This window comes from Orcinus orca, chromosome X, assembly GCF_937001465.1.
Source record: "Orcinus orca chromosome X, mOrcOrc1.1, whole genome shotgun sequence".
Lineage (NCBI taxonomy): Eukaryota > Metazoa > Chordata > Mammalia > Artiodactyla > Delphinidae > Orcinus > Orcinus orca.
The window spans coordinates 40735452-40754060 of NC_064580.1; the positions used below are offsets into that span (position 1 = coordinate 40735452).

Below are 18609 nucleotides of genomic sequence, written 5' to 3' on the forward strand. Positions count from 1 at the left end.
TTTTTGCATCACAGGTGAACGGATACATAAGTGTTTTCTTATATCTTCTTCTTTCTTACATGAAAGGTAGCATCCTATAAATAACCTTGTGAGCTTTTTTTTCCCTCATGTCATACTATATCTTGCAAATCATCCCATGTCAGTTCCTAGAGACCTTCCTTATTCATTTGTAGAACTGCATAGCACTCCTTTGTGTCGATGTACTGCAGTATATTCAACCACTCTCCCATGTACGGGCACTGAAGTTGTTTTCTGTATTTGCAATGACAAACAACGCTGCAATCAATAACTTTGACGTACTAATTTTGGTGAGAGAGGCTGGCACAAGATCTGAAAGCAGACGAGCCTGCTTCCAGAGCCGCTGATCCCTCTGCGCTGCCACAGGCAGCTCAGACCTGAGACGATGCCCTGCTCACCCTAGTGGGCTGGGGGTGCTCTCTCTCCTTGTCTGCTTCTACAAAGAGCTCCAATGGGCGGGTCACTGGTTGCTCAGCTCCCCTTTGCTGGCCTATTCCTCTAAGTTGCCTTCTTAGAGGGTCATTACATCTGCAAATCAGGGCCCTCAGCCTAGGTGTTGACCATCCTGCACAGTCCGCAGATGCAACCATTTTTTAAAAATGACGTGAAAAGCTGCAGACCGATCTGACTATACTTGTGTGCACGTGAGCTCAGCTGTGTCAATATATGTGAGCAACAGGCCTGAAGTGGGCAGGAAAGCCACATCACCACACACAGGCAGTGAGCTGTGAGCTTTCAATGGGCCAAGAGGGATACTTGAACCTCTCGGATACTAAGCGCGGGTGGACTTCCCAAGGATCCCAACGTTACCTGCTCAAGGAGGATTCCCTCCTGAGCCTGGTGGAGACCTAGGCTGTGGAGGCGAGTGTAGTGGCTGCCCGGCTGCCAGTCATGATCATCCCAGAGTCTGGAGAGCGGGAGGGAAGAAAAATGGCCCCAGGCAGACTGTCCGGCAGCCTGCGGCAGCCTGGTGGTTCCTTTGGTCTGGAGCAGAGCTTTGGGACAGAGATCAGCGTCCCTCCAGAGAGGCTGCAGCACTCACCTTGGCTGTGTGAGGAGCCCTTTCTGCCAGGAAGCCCTCTGCTCTTGCCCTACATTTACCATTAAATATAGAACGCCCGTATGTGCCAGGCTCTTGAGAAACGGTGTATTATTTAAATAGGATAATAACCCTGCAAGGGTAAATCTTTTTCTCATCTTTTTATGAGTGAGGAAAGAGAGACTCAGAGAGGTTAAGCAGCTTGCCCAAGGTTACACAGTAACCAGCAGAGTCACGATTTGAAGCCAGGTCTGTCTGATTCCAGGGCTCTAGACCTTTTCAAAATGAATACAAATCCAACAAAGTATTTATTTTAGCTCTAGAGGAAACATTCAGGCTCATGCAGTCACTTATAGGCAGAAGTTAGATGCTACAGGGGAGGACTAGGAAAGCAGGAGACCTAAAAATTGTCACTTTGAGCAAATCGCTTGAATCAGTTTCCTTGTTTGAAAAGTAGGACTTGCCCGCAGGGCTGTGGGGACGCTGAGCTGATAGCTGAAGCCAATGGAGTCTGTTCTCCTATGTCAGTTTCTTTGCCATGATGGTTATTAAATATTTTATATCACCTCTGGCTCCACAGCTACTCCCCTTGGTTGTGGAGATCAAGTGAGACCCCAGTAAACTCCAAGAACCCTCTACACAGAGGTTAATTAGTATTCTCAGGCAGCCAGGGCTGGCTTCGTGGGCATCAACGTACAGCCGTACGGGGCCTGCACTTAGGTTAACACTCTGCTGGCCCCATCTTGCAATTCTCAGTGACAGGAGGCCCCACGTTTTCATTTTGCAGGGGGTCCCACAAATTATGCAGCCGGTCCTGCAGGCAGAAAGACAGTGGCTGGCGAAACGCAGAAAAAATAATGCCTCCAATCAGATTCCAGGGGGATGAGAACATAGTACGATGGCTAGGTCTCTTGAGGGTTGACTCACTTGTCTCCTGGCTGTTGAGGGGAAAGAGCTGTTCTCGAGGATGTGGCTGCGGCTTGTATATGTTCAACATGGTGTCTTTGTCCGTTTGGGCTGCTGTAACAATACCACAGACTGGGTGGCTTATAAGCAGCAATTATTTCTCACAGTTCCAGTGGTCAGGAAGTCCAAAATCATGGGGCTGGCAGACTCAGTGTCTGGAGAGAGCAAGCTTCTTGGTTCATAGCCAGGACCTTCTTGCTGTGTCCTCACATGGCGGAAGGAGTGAGGGAGCTGTCTGGGGTCTCTTTTATGAGAGCATTCATGAGGGCTCCACCCCCATGACCTCCAAATACCATCACATTGGGGGTTAGGATCTCAGCCTATGAATTTTTGCGGGGGACACAATAAATCAGTCTAAAGCACATGGTGTATGAAGAGCACAAAAGAAAAAGGATTGAAGAACACAGTCATTATTCTCAGCAAGAATATTTTCTGAGCACATGCTCTGTGCCTAGCCCTGTGCTGGTTGCTACGGGGAATACAAAGAGCTCTGTGCCACTAGCATCTTCAGGGAGCTCCCAGCTGGATGGGAAGGCGGAGCACAGATCTCTCTGGAATACCCTTGAGGTTAGCCTCAAATGGGTGCGGGCCTGGGGTTCAGGGGTACAGAGGTAGGATTCAGAAAAGGCTTGCTGGGAGCTGGGCTGTCAGGAAAAGCTTTGGGTCAAGGTAGGACTCAGGGTCTTCAATGATGCCCAGGACTTAGTCAGTGGAGGAACGGAACCGTCCAAGCCCCAGCCCTGGTTATGGACGCATAACACACTCCTTCCTGGTGGGTCTGGCTTTTGAATCCATCACAATAGACCGGAGCTGGGGAGCATTGCAAGTTGGGTTCTCTGGAAGCAGACACTAAGAGTTCGGTGTATGTGTTTGTTTCCTGTGGCTGCTATAACAAATGACTCCACAGTGAGGGCTTTAAACGATAGAAATTTATCCTCTCCGAGTTCGGAAGGCCAGAAGTCTAAGATCAATTTCACTGGGCTCAAAAAGCAAGGTGTTGGGAAGGGTGGTCAATCCTCGCTCTCCAGACCAAGCCAGGAAGCAACTGTCTCAAAGACTCTCAGGCAGCCCAAGCCTGCCCTCCCAGAAGCTTGGCCTGGCACCCTCACTGTTACAGTTGCCCCAGAGGTAGTGCCCGGAGCAGTCAAAAGGGAACTCCCAACCGCACCGCAGTGTACCACCGAACAGGACTTTCCTTGGCTACTCTTTAAATGTGAGTGGAGGGACCAGAATTGGGCAGGACAGAGGCTGAAGGGGAAGGCAAGAGGAGCCTGGACGGGTAGCAGGAGTTCTGGAACTATCCCAGCAAGTCACTCTTCCTCCCTGAGCCTCAGTTTCCCCGTCTGCAGCGTGAAGCCTATTAAGCCAGGCACTCTGACCTTAAAGGTGGTGATTCAGAGGTAGAAAAGAGGAAGCCGACTGAGAGGTGCCTGGGGGGTGGAGGGCTGGCAGGGAGGCTGGGCAAAGGTCCAAGGAAGCCTCACTAATGTTTGAGGGGCCCGGGCAGGAGTATGCACGGAGACCCACATACCACGTGGCTAAACATTTTAAAGACATAAAGCAAACTGCTGAATAAAATATATTCCGTTGGCTGACCTTGAAAAACTATTTTTAGAATGACCTGTAAGGCCAAGTTTGAATGAAAAATCTCAGACTACTTAAGAGTCCTGCCCTGGAGGCCACGGTGTGGAGAGAGCTGGCCCTGGTTCCCGGCTGTGGCTACAATGAGAATCTTCGAACTCACAGACCTTCTGCTCCAGGGAGCAGAACTGGCTGAGCGCCCTGCGCTGTGCTTTGAAATCCATCTTTGCGGTTGGGCTGAGGCCACGCTTCCCACGGGCTGTTCCCTGCCACAGGAATATAAGGGCTCTCCATTCTTGCGAAGCTCCTCTGATGGCTGGCTTTGCCTCGAGGACACCCTGACGGTCTCGCTGAAGCTTCTTTCGGTTGTGCAGATGGCAGTCTGGGATGCCCCAACCTGACCTTCTTGCCCTTGCTTGGGGGAGGGAGGGGTCAACCTTACAGCCCGGCCTGATGGCTCTCCCAGCCTTCTCCGGCTCCCTCCTCCTTTCCTCCCCCCCGCCAGGCATCTTCCTTAATGTTGATACAATCCTTGCCCATTTAATCCTGTCTTGACACCTGGTTCTCAGAGGACCTGGACAAACACATTGGCCCCCAGCCCAGCCCTCTTCTCTTCTTACCCCTGGCTCCTTCCCACACCATGAAGTGCCTCTCTGGACACTTCTGGGACAGAAGGGCCTTCCGTCCACGTGTCCCCTTGTCCTGCAGTCTCCTCACCCTGTGGCAGCACGGGGAGCGTAGCAGGAGGGCTAGGGCAGGGGTACAGTCTTCCCTCCGTGCCAGCCTTTTGACCTCCACGGCTCTGTCACATTTGCCCTGGCCGTGCATGCTTCTGGAACATTCTTTGTAACCACCTGGGCTGGGGGGAGGGAGCACGTGTCCCTGGCCCTTCATATCTCTGTGTTTTTGCACTAACTCAAGAGTCTGGTGGAGAAGAGAGAAAAATGAGGCTCAAAGAGGCCGAGTGAGCATCCACACCTGGTTCTTCCGATGCCCACCCTTGGGCTCTTCCATGGTGACCCAGCCAGTGGGGGTAATCATGCCACCCGATGGCATGACTGCCCTCTGATGTTTGGCATGTTCCTTTCTCCCTGGGAAACAAAGGTACCTTTCTCCCAGTGTCTAAAAGGGAGCAGCTTCTTTCAACCATGCAGCAAGCGAGCGGGCAGCGGAAGTTCAAGGAAGTGGTCCCCGGAGGCCAGCAAGGCTCCAACCCCTCAGAACTTATCATTATACTTGCAGTCTGGGTAGCGGTAGGCAAATCTGGGGTCACAGGTTCTCAGGGGCCTCAAGATGTCCTTCAGCCGGCTGGCGGCTTGGAGGACCTCGGGGTCTGGCTGGGTTCCCTCCCCACAGCGAGCGAGCTCGGCGTCTATCTCCTCCTGCAGCGGGGACGGGAACTTGGCCTGGAGAAGTGGGGGCAGCACCTGGCCACACACCAGCACCAGGCTCTGCTTCTCAGGGATGGTGTCGCAGGAGGGCAGCTCGGTCTGGCAGCCAGAGACCAGGCAGCTGAAGATGTCTTTATTCTCTCCCGCCCTGGAGGCCGCTTGGCTGCCTACAAGAGAATGGAAGACATCACACACCCTACAACCTGTTCTCCTTGCGGGAAGGCATCACTAATGAGAATTGCTGGGCAAAGTGGTTCAGACTCCTAGCATCTCCTGTCACCAGGAGATTTAGGGCTCAGGGACACAATGGCACCTGATGAGACCCTGGGGGGAACTCTCTTGGCTACAATAAGGTGAGGCCTGGGACTTCCCTGGCGGTCCAGTGGTTAAGACTCTGTGCTTCCACTGCAGGGGGCACGGATTTGATCCCTCGTCGGGGAAGTAAGAGCCTGCATGCCACCCAAAAAATTAAAAAAAAAAAAAGATGAGGCCTGGGGATGGAAAACGCACTTCTTCCTACCAGAACTTGGGCTTCTAATTGCAAGGTTCTCATGCATATCGTGATTCTCCCATTATTATGACTGAATTAGGGAGCTCGGGAAATTCCTAGGGCCGGTTTCATGTGCCCTCTTTAAACACAAAGTTGGGAGAAAAAACAGGTAATCCAGAATATGCCTTCCGTGGGTTGTAGGGGGACTGCTATTCAGCGGTTCACATATCCCGAATATTCTGGTATCAGCCCCACTTCTTCTCATTTGATTCTTCTTGAGAAAGGCAAATCAGGACATGAGTAAGCGTGGTTTAATTGGTCTATCTTTGTAGGCCTTCTCATATAAACAAAATCAGAAATTGGAAATTAAAATCCTCTGTCCTACTATTGGGCTCAGAATATCTAGTCACCATTACAGACTGCGATGTTCAAAGGGTTCTAGAACCCTGGATGAGCCTGTGCACATCATCAAAAACACGATTCACTCATACACCTCATTCGGTGCCATGTTTTTCAATTAGAAAACTTTATAAAAAGCAAAGGTGCCCAAATGGATTGCGAAATGTACCACTGAATCAGCCAGATAGTTCAGATAAAGCGTCTGATGAGAAAGGCTCTGAGGGGGAGATGTATGTCCCCGCGCCACACAGACCCAATCAGACAACGGCAGTGCCCTCAGAGGGTGAAGCTGGGGCCATAGCGCAGTGCAAATCTCCTCCTCCTGTACTGACAAGGTCAAGTCCGGTTCCCCTTTGGAGCTGGAGCAGAGACTTAAAACGGGGAGAGGGACTCTCTCCCGTCCCAAACTTGGGCTGCTCTCACTATGACACAGGGAGACTGGCGAGGCCCAGTGGTGTGAGCCACACCCCACCCCCAGGCCCCGTTGTCACTCCTCCCTAGCGCCTGTCACCCTGGCTTCCCCTCTGACAGCTGCTCAGCCAGGCCCATGCTGGGTACCTTCCTGCCTGTCGATGACGCCCAGTGCGCTGGCATCCCGGATGAACAGATGCCCGTTGTTGAAGATGCCAAACATGTCCACATCCACGTGGGTGAAGTAGAAGAAGTAGTTCAAATCGTTGCTTCTCAGGGACTCCAGGACACCCAGGAGCTGGTAGGCCAGGTCGGCCGCCTGGTCTGCGGGTGCACCATAGAATTCCTGCAGCGGGCTGGTGCTAGTGCTGACCAGAAATCTGCCGCAGGAGCCCAGGTACCTGGGCAGTGGCCATCCCTCAGCGCCTGGGAAGATCTGCCAAGCGAGAGGAGGAGGCATTAGAGGATTAGAGAGAAAAACCTCCTGAGACAGTTCCCTCCCTCTCTCTCTCTCCCCCTCCCTCCCTCCCTCCCTCCCTCTCTCTCATTCTCTCTCTCTCTCTCTCTCCAAGAGCAGACAGAAATATCAGCCTTACTCAGGTACCCAACGTCTCAAGACACGTCAGCAAAGCATCCCTTAACCTTGTTTATACCTCTTGGAACATGGCAATACCTTGCTCCCCCCGTCCCTCCCCCCACCACTTTTTTATTCCATTGTTGATGGAGGGATTCAGAAAAGGGAGCTCTTCTTTCCATATTGTAGATTGCATTTCAACGAAGTTGCCCCAAGCGAGGTAAGAGAATGCCGATGCCCTTGCTACAATTTTAGAGGGTATTCAGGCTTCAGGGAAATGTGTTTATTTGAAGAGTTGTACAGTTGAAGAAATATGACTAGCATTTCAGATTTCACAGACATCACGGCTTAGGAAGAGGTTATGGGGGAAAAAAGAGAGGGTCAACTTAAGGCTGATTTAAAGAAAATATTTTAAAAAATAACAGTGCAGGCAGTAGATTCTGGGATAGGGCAAAAATTATGAAGGTGACCCTTGGGTGACTCAAGTTTTGGGAACTGCTGCACTGGCCCTGGGCGTGGTCCTGGGCAAATCTGCCTGGTTGGGGTAATTACACACTCACAGAGACTCCCCAACTGACTGGAACGTTCTGACAGCCTAACACAGGTCTAGGGAAGCACACAGCTCTACCCAGTTTCCTCTGTCTCCTTGTAAGAGCTCCAGGAGTTTTGGATTAACATATACACACTACTATATATAAAATAGATAAACAACAAGGACCTACGGTATAGCACAGGGAACTCTACTGAATATTTTGTAATAACCTATAAGGGAAAAGGATCTGAAAAGAATATATATATATATATATATATATATATATATAAAACTGAATCACTTTGCTGTATACTTGAAACTAACACAATATTGTAAATTAACTATATCTCAATTTAAAAAAAAGAGTGGAGGGAATATCCTAGCTTTTTTTTTTTTTGACTATTTACTGAGGCAGCTATATCTAGAATGGTGTTTCTTTATGGGAGAAATGACAGAAACTATAAATATTAACACTTTTTTCCCTCATTTTCCTTCTTAAAAAAACAAAGTCATCCCCCTTTCTGATAATTTTCTGTGGCCTTCTGCCGTTTTAACCCGCTCACCATGTTGTGAAGAACCTTTACTTGTCCCCCCCCTCCGCCCACTGGGGCCTCTCCACTGTGTGCCATGCAGAGAGGCCCCCGGCCCCCTGGCGATGTCTAAATGTGCGGCCACGAGTCATCCCTGGGTTGGGGGCAGATCGACGCCATGCCCTTCCTGGGCGGAGCTCAGGGTGGATGAAGACTCCCAGCCCAGACCTCTCAGGAGCCAGGGCTGGAAGCAGCCAGGTCACCTGCCTTGGCCACTAAGTGTAGGACAATTGGAGAAGAAGGCCTCTGAGCGTGAAGGAAAACCAGCAATTCCTTCTTCTCCTCTAGGATTTCAAATGCCAACGTTAGTAGGCAGCTTTTAGCAGGAAGAGCGTGGACCCTGAAGTCAGACAGCTCTGGGTTTGGGTTCCATTGCTGACACTGGCTAAGGGACTGTGGCCAAGTCACTTCACAGCTCTGGGCTCCACTTACCTCATCTGGAAGAGGGGACAATAATAATATTCCTGTGGGGTTGTCGAGTTGTGAGCATTAAATGAGATAATGATGTAAAACATTTAACACAGTGCCTGGCACATAGCTAGTGCTCAAGAAATGAGTTGTTATTATGTACTTAGCCATCATGCCTTTGGCCAATGATATATAGTTAATATATTATATATAAAAATAATATGGGGCTTCCCTGGTGGCGCAGTGGTTGAGAGTCCGCCTGCTGATGCAGGGGACACGGGTTCGTGCCCCGGTCCGGGAAGATCTCACATGCCGTGGAGCAGCTGGGCCCGTGAGCCATGGCCGCTGAGCCTGCGCGTCCGGAGCCTGTGCTCCGCGACGGGAGAGGCCACAACAGTGAGAGGCCCGTGTAACGCAAAAAAAAAAAAAAAAAAAAAAAAAAAGTTATTATATAATATCTCATAAATAATTTTAATAATATAAATAATTAGAATTAAATATATTATAAACAATTAGAACAAAATAATATAGTATAAATAATATTAAAATAATAATTATATTATAAATAATTATATTTATTTATAAATAATCATAATAACTAATATAATTATTAATTAGAATGATTAATATTAACACAATACTACAAATAATTAAAATATAATCTCGATATAATTATTATAGTTATTAAAGTCGATATAATATTATAAATAATTATAATATAATATAATTAATAACACTACTAATTATTATTAACTGTTGTGGGGCTTCCTCCTCCTCCACCCCCTCCCCTTCCTGCACCTTCTCCTTTGCCTCTTTCTCCTCCCTCTCTTCGTCTCCCGCCCCCTCTTTTTTTTTTTTTTTTGCTGTACGTGGGCCTCTCACTGTTGTGGTCTCTCCTGTTGCGGAGCACAGGCTCCGGCCGCGCAGGCTCAGCGGCCATGGCTCACGGGCCCAGCCGCTCCGCGGCATGTGGAATCTTCCTGGACCGGGGCACGAACCCATGTCCCCTGCATTGGAAGGCGGACTCTCAACCACTGCGCCACTAGGGAAGCCCCTCGTACTGATCTTTGAGACACCTGGTCAAAGTCGCCCTCCTCCACAAAGCCCTTCTGGGCTGCCTCTGGCCGTGAAAGTGGCCATTCCCCGCCGCCCCTCCACCCCAGCTCCCACACCTCTTTCCTCTGCAGCAACCACAGCACTTCCCCACTGCAGAAGCCAACACATATTTACTAAATGCCACAAAGGTACTAATGTGGGCTGGTGGCCCCAAGGTGTGCAGTGATGGCAGAGACAGCTCAACCCAGGGCCTGCTCCCTCGGAGCCGGAAGTGAACCCGCTCCCTGGACGGGCTTTCCGGGGCCGGGGGTCCCTGCATACCTGTAGGAGGATGGGATGGGCGTTGACAGCTAGCGTGTAGAGGAGACGCAGCTTGTCGCGGTCCGTGAAGTGGTCCATGAAGATGCTGCCAGCGTCGGCCACCTCCGCATAGCGCCGGACCACGCGATCCAGGAGTCGCTGTGACGGGCAGCGCAAGAGGGGGCTGGGCAGGCCCTGCAGCAGGTGGGAGAGATTCCAGGAGGAGGAAAGTGTGCTGAGTGCTCGTGGGCACCGGCAGGACCGGCACGGGCAGGCCCTGCTATTGGGGGAGATCGTGGGGTTGTGGGGGACCAACTAGGCCCTGAGGGGGTCTGGGGGGGTTATGGAGCACAGTACCCCTGGGGGGCGTGGTGGGAGGGCCCTGGGAAGGCTATGTGAGGGAGGGCGGGAGTCGAGAAGGGACTGAGCGGTCCTGGGGTCAGGGGAGGCGGGCACTGGGCAGGCAGTGCATCCCTAGCAAGCAGCTGGAGCCTTGGAGACCCTGTGTCTCCACCCGCAGTTTGCAACTGAGGAACTGGAAGTCTGCAGAGTGTAGGTAGGTGTTGGAAGGGCTGGATTCAGGATTTGAACCTGATATGAACTGCATGGTTGCCCTCCCCACACCCCACCACATTCATATGTTGAAACCCTAATCCCCAGTGTGATGGTATTAGGAGGTGGGGCCTTTGGGAGGTCACTTGGTCATGAGAGATAGTGAGTTCCCCAAGTCACACATACCTAGTATTTGTACTAAGACAGTACACCAGGTGAGAAGCAGGTAGGTGGAGCCAGGTAGGACCTGCATCCTTATCTTTACTGGGGTTGTAACCCTGTAGCTGGGTGAGCTCAGAGCACTCATTCATTCACTCACCCACCAACATTTGCAGGGAGTCTACCAAGGACCAGACTGTATTTGAGGCACTGCAGATGCAAAGGGGACCACAGTCAACACTGCCCTCCCAGGCCTGTCGGGCGGGGGAGACCATCAAATGCCCAGCAGTTACGACGTGGTGCAGAGGGAGCTATGACTGGTGTGAGGTCAGGGAGATATGGGAGCCCACAGGAGCAGGGCCACACCAGAATTTTGGAGGCGTTGGCACCTCCAAAATCCTTTGCCTTCATGGGCCCCTTCCTCCATAAAAAATATTAAAAATGATATTTTACAACTGCATCGGTACAAATACCTTAATATTATATATTCAAACATGTTCTTGGATCTAAAAGATCGAATTTTTCTTCTGATTTTAAAAGAAATCAAAACATATTTGTGGGCCCCTCAAAGGCTTCTTGGAAGACAGTGAAGTCTAAGTGGAGGCCTGAAGCAAGGGTAGAGTTAGCGTGCAAAGAGGGTGGGAGGGTATCTGTGCAGAGGCAACAAGCTGTACAAAAACCTTAGTGACGCATATGACTGCCCAGAATAAAGATTCCATTCTCAGCTTCCTTTGCAGCTAGGTGTGGTAACGTGACTAGGTGCTGGTCAATGAGATATAAGTAGAAATTTCTGAGAAAGGCCCTTAAAGGGAGCGGGTGTATCCTTCTTTACTCCTTCTTCCTTCCTGACTGGAATGTGGAAGTGATGGCTGGTGCTTGGGCAGCCATCTTGGACCAGGGCATGCTAAGGGTTGTAGAGCAGAAAAATGAAAGTAGCCTGGATCTCTGACAATCCCAGAGCCACTATATCAGCCCTGGACAGCTATGTATCAGTTTTTTTTATGTAAAAGAAAAGTATATTTTGATCTTGTTTAAGCCACTGTTACTTGGATTTTTTGTCACATGCAGCTGAGTCTAATCCTAAATGTCACAGAAGAAAAGAATGGAGGCAGGAAGATCAGTTAAGAAGATGCAATGGTCCAGGTGTGAGATGAGAGAATGAAAAGATTTGAGGGTAGTAGAATCTACAAGTCTTGGTGATCGGCTGAATGGGGGAGGGGGCCAAGGAAAAAGGAGGTGTCAGAGCTAGTACCCAACATGAGGGTGGACACCAGAGGTATCATTTGTGGAGGTGATTTTAAAACATGTTCACAAACTCTTTGACACTCCTCCCATCGAGGGTGGAGTCTAATTCCCTTCCCCTAGAGTATGGACTGGCTTTGGTGACTCTAGTGACTGGAATGCTTATGGGAGTGATGCTGTATGACTTCTGAGCCTTGGCCATGAAAGGAGATACAACTTCTACTTGGCTCTCTCTTGTACCCAGCCAGCATGCTGTAAAGAAACCCAGGCTACATGGAGAGAAAGCAAGACCCTTAGCTCTCACCCAGATGAGTGCCTAGTTGACAGTCAACCTCCAACTTGCCAGACACATGACTTGGCCATTTTGGGAATGGGTCCTCCAGTGCTGTACTGAACCACCCCAGCTGATGCCATGTGGAGCCTCGTGAGCCTTCCTACCAAGCCCTGCCCAGATTGAATATTTGTGAGCAAAACTGATGATTCCTGTTGTTTTAAGCCCCTGGTTTTGAAGTGGTTTGTTACTCAGCAATAAATAACTGGTATATTTGCTGAGAAGGTTCTGGGCCATCTCTAGAACTATAGCTGGAAGAGGCTCTAAATCCATCTGGTACCCCAATCTCCCTTTATGGTGGAGGCAGCTGCTTCCCAAGGTCCCACTCACAGAGTGGGGCTGCATCTACTCCTGTTTGGTTTGTGCTGGCCAAGTGCAAGCCCACAGTGATATTGGCCAACGGCAAACAGAATTAGGAAACCAAACATTTCCAATAAAATAATGATTCATTATTTTATTGGAAATACACACTTTCTGGGGATTGCCCATTGCTCTGGAGTTTCCAAATCACTACTCCCTTCTCTGTGCATGGGCAACAGGGCTAACTCACCATCTTCCAATGAAAGACAAAAGGAAAACCAAACACTGGCCTTCTGTTGCCCCTCCCTCTCTCATGCCCGGTTTCCTCATCCTTGCATTTCCTGTCTGGTGACATCCCTAGGGAACCAGCCAGTGGGTCAAGGTCTTCACGGTGTGGTGCAAGTGACCGGGCTTTTGCTCTGCTGCACTGTCACCTCACAGGGGTCTTCAGTGCACGGTGGTACTGAGAGAGATTGTCACGCTTCTCCACCTCAATCTCTAATAGTTTATAAAGCAGTCAATGAAATTTAATGGGTACATCATTGTGATGGTCAGTTTTATGTGTCAACTTGGCTAGGCTATGGTGCCCAGTTGTTCAATCAAACACTAATCTAGGTGTTGCTGTGAAGGTACTTTGTAGAGATGGTTAACATCTACAGTCAGTTGACTTAGTAAAGGAGATTATCTTTGATAATGTGGATGGGCCCGATCCAAGAAGTTGAAAGGCCTTAAGAGCAAAACTAAGGTTTCCCTGAGGAGGAAGAAATTCCACCTGTGGACTATAACATCAGGTCCTGCACAAGGTTCTCCAGCCTGCTGGCCTGTCCTATGGATTTTGGACTTGCCAGCCCCCCAATCTCATAAGCCAATTCCTTGAAATAAATCTGTTTTTTATATATATATATATATATATATATATATATATATATACACACACACACATATATATACAAACATATATACACACATACATATATATCATATAATATTATATGTTATATATAATTATATTGCATATTATTATTTTATATAAAATTTATTATATTAACATTTATACTATATTTATTAATATTGGTTAATAAATTATTAATATTGTATTTTTGTGTAATATGTTATCATAATACCATATGTACATTACATATATATAATATATACACACACATACACTGGTGCCAAGGGAAAAAGCACTTGTTCTGTGCGGAAACAACAACAACTGAGATGGAAATCTAGATTTGCTTTCACTTTTGAAGCTTCTAGTGAAATCTGAGTACACGAGAAGTAACTTCCCCAATGAGCTGTTTGACCTTCGGTTGGCTTTTATCCACATCCTGTCATGTGTTTTCTCAAAAAAATCACCAGCAATCAGCGGTGTCCCCATTTAAAGGGTTCTTACCGGAACAGAAGCGTGAAAGTTAAATTGTCTAGACAAATGATTCTGTGACTCTGATGGAGAGAGCTGTGCTGCTTGTTCCTCCCTAGAAGCCAGAGAGAGAGAAGAGAGTTCAAGAGAGCAGGAGGGGGCTTTCCTCAGAGCAGACCACAACTTAGAAGTCATGTGGATCTTCAGTAACCTACCCGGAATTGCCCTAGTCCTTCTCAAGTTCCATGCCATGGGTGAGATCTACCCAGCTTGAGGGTCCCGTTGGAAGTGGAAGATGGCAGCAGGGAGACAGCATCTCGGCTGGGGTTTGACCGCCTGCCATCACAGAACGTGGGGCACATGCAGCCCATTCCCAGTGGTCCTGTGTGTTGGTGAATTCCGGAGGGTGGCAAGGGAGCTGCATGTGGAGGGCTGATGCAGAATCCTCTGTGGTGATCACTATTTGAAACCATGGTTGGCAGGACACAGTTGGGGAAAGGAGGGTAACACTTTCTGGAAGTTCTAAGTGTCAGGCCATATGGCAAGCCTTTCACAGACATTATCCCGGCATACACAGGGACTTTTAGCTTTCAGTTTTCTCTTGCCCTGTGACTCTCCTGGAAATTTAAAGTGATTGATTTTAAAAGAGCTTAAACAGTTTGTGGAAAATGCAGTGACATTAAATTTCGCAGCTCGTGCTGGCCAATGCAAATGGTAGACTGCATTATCAAGTGATCTAGTAAAATGCTCCCATTTTCCAGATGAGAATACTAAGGTAGGGACCAGGAAAGGGAGGTGACTTGTTAAAGATCATGCTGCTTATTGGTGCACATTATCCTCAAGTTCATTTCCCATATTAATGATCCCACTTGGTTCTGGATGACTTTCAGCTGTTTCCACAAAGCAAATGCTACTCGAAAGGCAAACATTTATGAAGCAACCTAAATGTCCATCAACAGATGAATGGATAAAGAAGTAGTATATATATACACACACACACACACACACACACACACACACACACACACACACACTGGATTACTACTCAGCCATAGAAAAGAAAGAAATTTTGCCATTTGCAGCAACATGGATGAACCTGGAGGGCATTATGCTAAGTGAAATAAGTCAAACAGAGAAAGACAAATATTATATGATTTATCACTTATATGTGGAATTAAAAAAACACAACAAACTAGTGAATATAACAAAAAAGAAGGAGACTCACAGATATAGAGAACAAACTAGCAGTTACCAGTGGGGAGAGGGAAGGAGGGAAGGACAATATAAGGGTAGGGGATTAAAAGGTACAAACTATTAGGTATAAAATAAGCTACAGGGGTACATTGCACACCACAGAGAACATAGCCTATATTATTTAAGAAAATCAAAGCAAAGATTTACCACCACTGAATACACTTTTTCTGATGAAAAAAAATATGTAGAAGAAAGAACACTAGCTGCTCTTAGAAAGAGAAATCTAAGAAGTCGGCTTTCCTTTAAGATTGGAAGTCAGCAAGCTGAGGTCACAGTGCTAACAAGGCACGGTTTGATTCAGGAATCTGACCTTCTTTCCAAGGACATATCCAACTAATGAAGAGCTTCATGCTGAAATGAGAATTAATTTTCACTTCTCAGATAGAATCTGTTCTTTTGTTCTAAGGCTTTAAAGAACATAAAAATTAGGCAAATAAAAATTATGTTTGCAAATTACGGCACACCTCTAAAGATAGCAGATGTGCTAACTCCAGTCACTTTATTCCCCTCCTTACCCTTTCCAAGGGCTACCACCATCTTCCCCATCAATGGATCAGGACACAGGCGGTGCCCACACTGACTGTAGAGAATGGTTAGCCCGTGTACTTTTTTCCATGCACCAAGAGGATAGACGTTTCCAAAGTTGGCCATCATGGGCGTGTTCATTGTGAGATATTCAAATACTATGGAACTGTACAGTGTGAAAGTAAAAAAAAAAGTTCATGTTGCTGCCCACAGAGGCCACCATTGTTCTATGTGGGGATGTACGAATACACACATGTAGTGATACCAGAAGAAAAAAAAAGATTGGAAGTTAGCTTTTCCGCTAAGAAGGTTGCCCTGGCCAGCTCAATTTGGAAAGCTGAGGGAAATCTTGAACAAATGAGTTTTTACTTTGAGTGAATTTACTTTTATCAAGCTCTCCTAGCACCCAGGGAGAAGAGAAAGTTCTAGTGCTAATAAACCTGCGAGTTGTCTTTCTGGTTGCACACCTCAACACTTTTCACATGATTTAGTTGTTAAATACGCTTGTGAAGCAGGGTTTAGGTTAATTATGTATCCTAGTTAATCAATGTGTCCTAATTAGAACAATGACGATTCAATAACTATATCAGTTGTGGATAATTAACCGCAAAGTTCCGAAATATGTCTTCAAGCTGCATTGTATTCAAAACCATGAAAATCCCTGTTTGGTTTATGTTATTAAGAGAAACAGCTCACGGTTCTTTTCCAACTTCAGTAGATGGATTTTTCCCCCTCTTTTATTAAAGTTCTTTCTGATTTTTTTTTTTTAATCTGAAACCCAGACTCAATGTGGTTTGTTAACTTTTCATTCTACAAATGCTGGCCACCACAGTGATTATTTTGGAGAAACCCTCTGGGTAATTTTCAAAGTTCAGACATCCAAAAATGTCCTCATAAATCTCAGTCTTTTATGTTACTTTATGATGCAGCTCATCTCAGCCGCTGTTACGAGGTACCATAAGATATTGTAGCCTTATGACAGGCCCCTTGCCCCACTGGGAAGTTTCTCTCTGGTACCGTTCGCCTCGGCTGAGCAATTTAGGTTCCCTGCAACTTAGTCACTGATGGAAAGTTAGTCACAAAGGGTAGAAGCAGGGACAGGAAGTCAGCCAAGAGTGGGGCCAGAATTTGGAGTTTGCCTTGGATCATCTCAGAGCGGATAACATACCCTGCAGCGTTGACTAGATGTTAAAACAACATTAAATCAAAAACTAAACAGACTTGGTTGGGCGGGGTGAGGGATATAAAATGTTTCCCTCGCACTGGAAGGCCTGTCCCTGACAGAGCTCCCATTTCCACATAAAACAGAGCCTCTAGCTCTGTGACATCCTTTCTTTGGGCGGGGTTTCTGTTTGTTTAGATTCTTGATACTCCGCAGAGTTTCTGGGTTGAGCCCTGATAGAATGTTTGAGAAGTTCTGTTTAAATCGATGGGGAGGTCTCCCAGGAGAGAAGTAATGAAGATTCCCCCCAGACGTGATCTTCTTCACGTCTAACCTCTCCAGGCCACTGCCTGCCTCCATTCCATCTTGGAATTCATTGGCTTGGGGTGGGGTCTTGGCCTGGATAGGTGGGCAGCCTTCACCCCCCAGCTGCAAAGGTGAAAAACTGGATTCAATACCAACTTCGAGAGGCAGTATGACAAAGTAGTCACAAGCCTGTCCTTTAGAGGCAAGCTACCTGGGTTCAAATCCCAGCTCTGTCACTTAACAACAGCCTGACCTGGGGCAAGCTCTTGAATTGATCTGTGCCTTAGTTTCCTCGTGTGTAACTGAGGGATAATATAATAATAATAAGGGGACTCTGTGACTTATCTTCTAAACCTGGATAGTTTTGAGAGTGAAAGGGATGATATTAATAATTAAATCGGGACAGCTGGCGTATGTTGGAACTGTCTCAAGCAAACCTGAATGTATGGTTATCCTAATAATTGTGGTACCCACCTCATCAGGGTGTTGGGACGGTCAAATCTACGGGGAAAGTGTCTGGTACATTGTTGGGGTGGCTAGTAGAGTAGCCTTATTCAGGCTTCAGAGGTGGCGCTAGGCCTCTCTCTGACGGGACAATGACGCTAAAGCAGGCTGCATGCCAAACTGCTGAGCTACACCCAGGCCAGCAGGGGTGGCGGCACACACTGTAAACCACTAGATAAGACAAGGAGTAAGTCACAGGACTTCTTGCACCTTGAGGGCCTGGCCAGCCCCCAGGGATCAAGAACATTCCAAATACCGTATGCTAACACATATATATGGAATCTAAGAAAAAAAATGTCATGAAGAACCTAGGGGTAAGACGGGAATAAAGACAGAGACCTACTAGAGAACGGACTTGAGGATATGGGGAGGGGGAAGGGTAAGCTGTGACAAAGCGAGAGAGAGGCATGGACATATATACACTACCAAACGTAAGGTAGATAGCTAGTGGGAAGCAGCTGCATAGCACAGGGAGATCAGCTCGGTGCTTTGTGACCACCTAGAGGGGTGGGATAGGGAGGGTGGGAGGGAGGGAGATGCAAGAAGGAAGAGATATGGGAACATATGTATATGTGTAACTGATTCACTTTGTTATACAGCAGAAACTAACACACCATTGTAAAGCAATTATACTCCAATAAAGATGTTAAAAAAAAAAAAAAGAACATTCCAAGACTTATGAGTTAAGACCAAGGCATTTATGACAACAACCAGAGCTACAAACTTGCACGTAGGCTGACTGTTATCAGCCTGCGGCCTGGTGCTAAAAGCTGGGCTCCTTCAGTGACAAACGTCACCCGTGGGGTGGAAGCACCACCGGGGACCTTCCCAACTGGGACTCCAGATTGCTGTTCAAGGCACCTCCCAGCGCTTCTGGGACCTGGATGTAGGTGCTTCCCCAATTCGGTGATGTATAAACCTCTGTCTTTACTATTCTTTCTTAGTTAGTTATACTGTTCTTTTCTTAATTAGTATACTGTAATCTTTGTTAATTCAATAAACTCTCTCTAAATTCTTGTTTAACTGAGTGTAGAGTGATTATTTTGCCAGCGAATCCTAAGAACCTTGAAACCTAAAGTAAGGCTTTCGGCAAAACATATATGGGAAGGCTCTATGAGTATTTGCTATTATTTGCCCCAAAGATAGCACCTTTCTCAAT

The 18609-nt window shown here is 47.5% G+C and overlaps 1 protein-coding gene across 2 annotated transcripts in view; it reads right to left on the bottom strand.

Annotated features, from left to right (window-relative positions):
* Positions 1-1346: 1346 nt before the first annotated feature.
* DIPK2B (divergent protein kinase domain 2B) overlaps positions 1347-18609 on the bottom strand; it is a 75630-nt gene continuing 58367 nt past the window's right edge. For both annotated transcript variants that reach the window (XM_033412198.2, XM_004283394.3), the window contains exons 3-5: positions 9777-9950; positions 6443-6731; positions 1347-5162 (exon numbers count right to left, since the gene is read on the bottom strand). In XM_033412198.2, the coding sequence (XP_033268089.1) occupies positions 4822-5162; positions 6443-6731; positions 9777-9950 (804 nt within the window). In that variant the 3' untranslated portion in view covers positions 1347-4821. The remainder of the gene's footprint in view (positions 5163-6442; positions 6732-9776; positions 9951-18609) is intronic.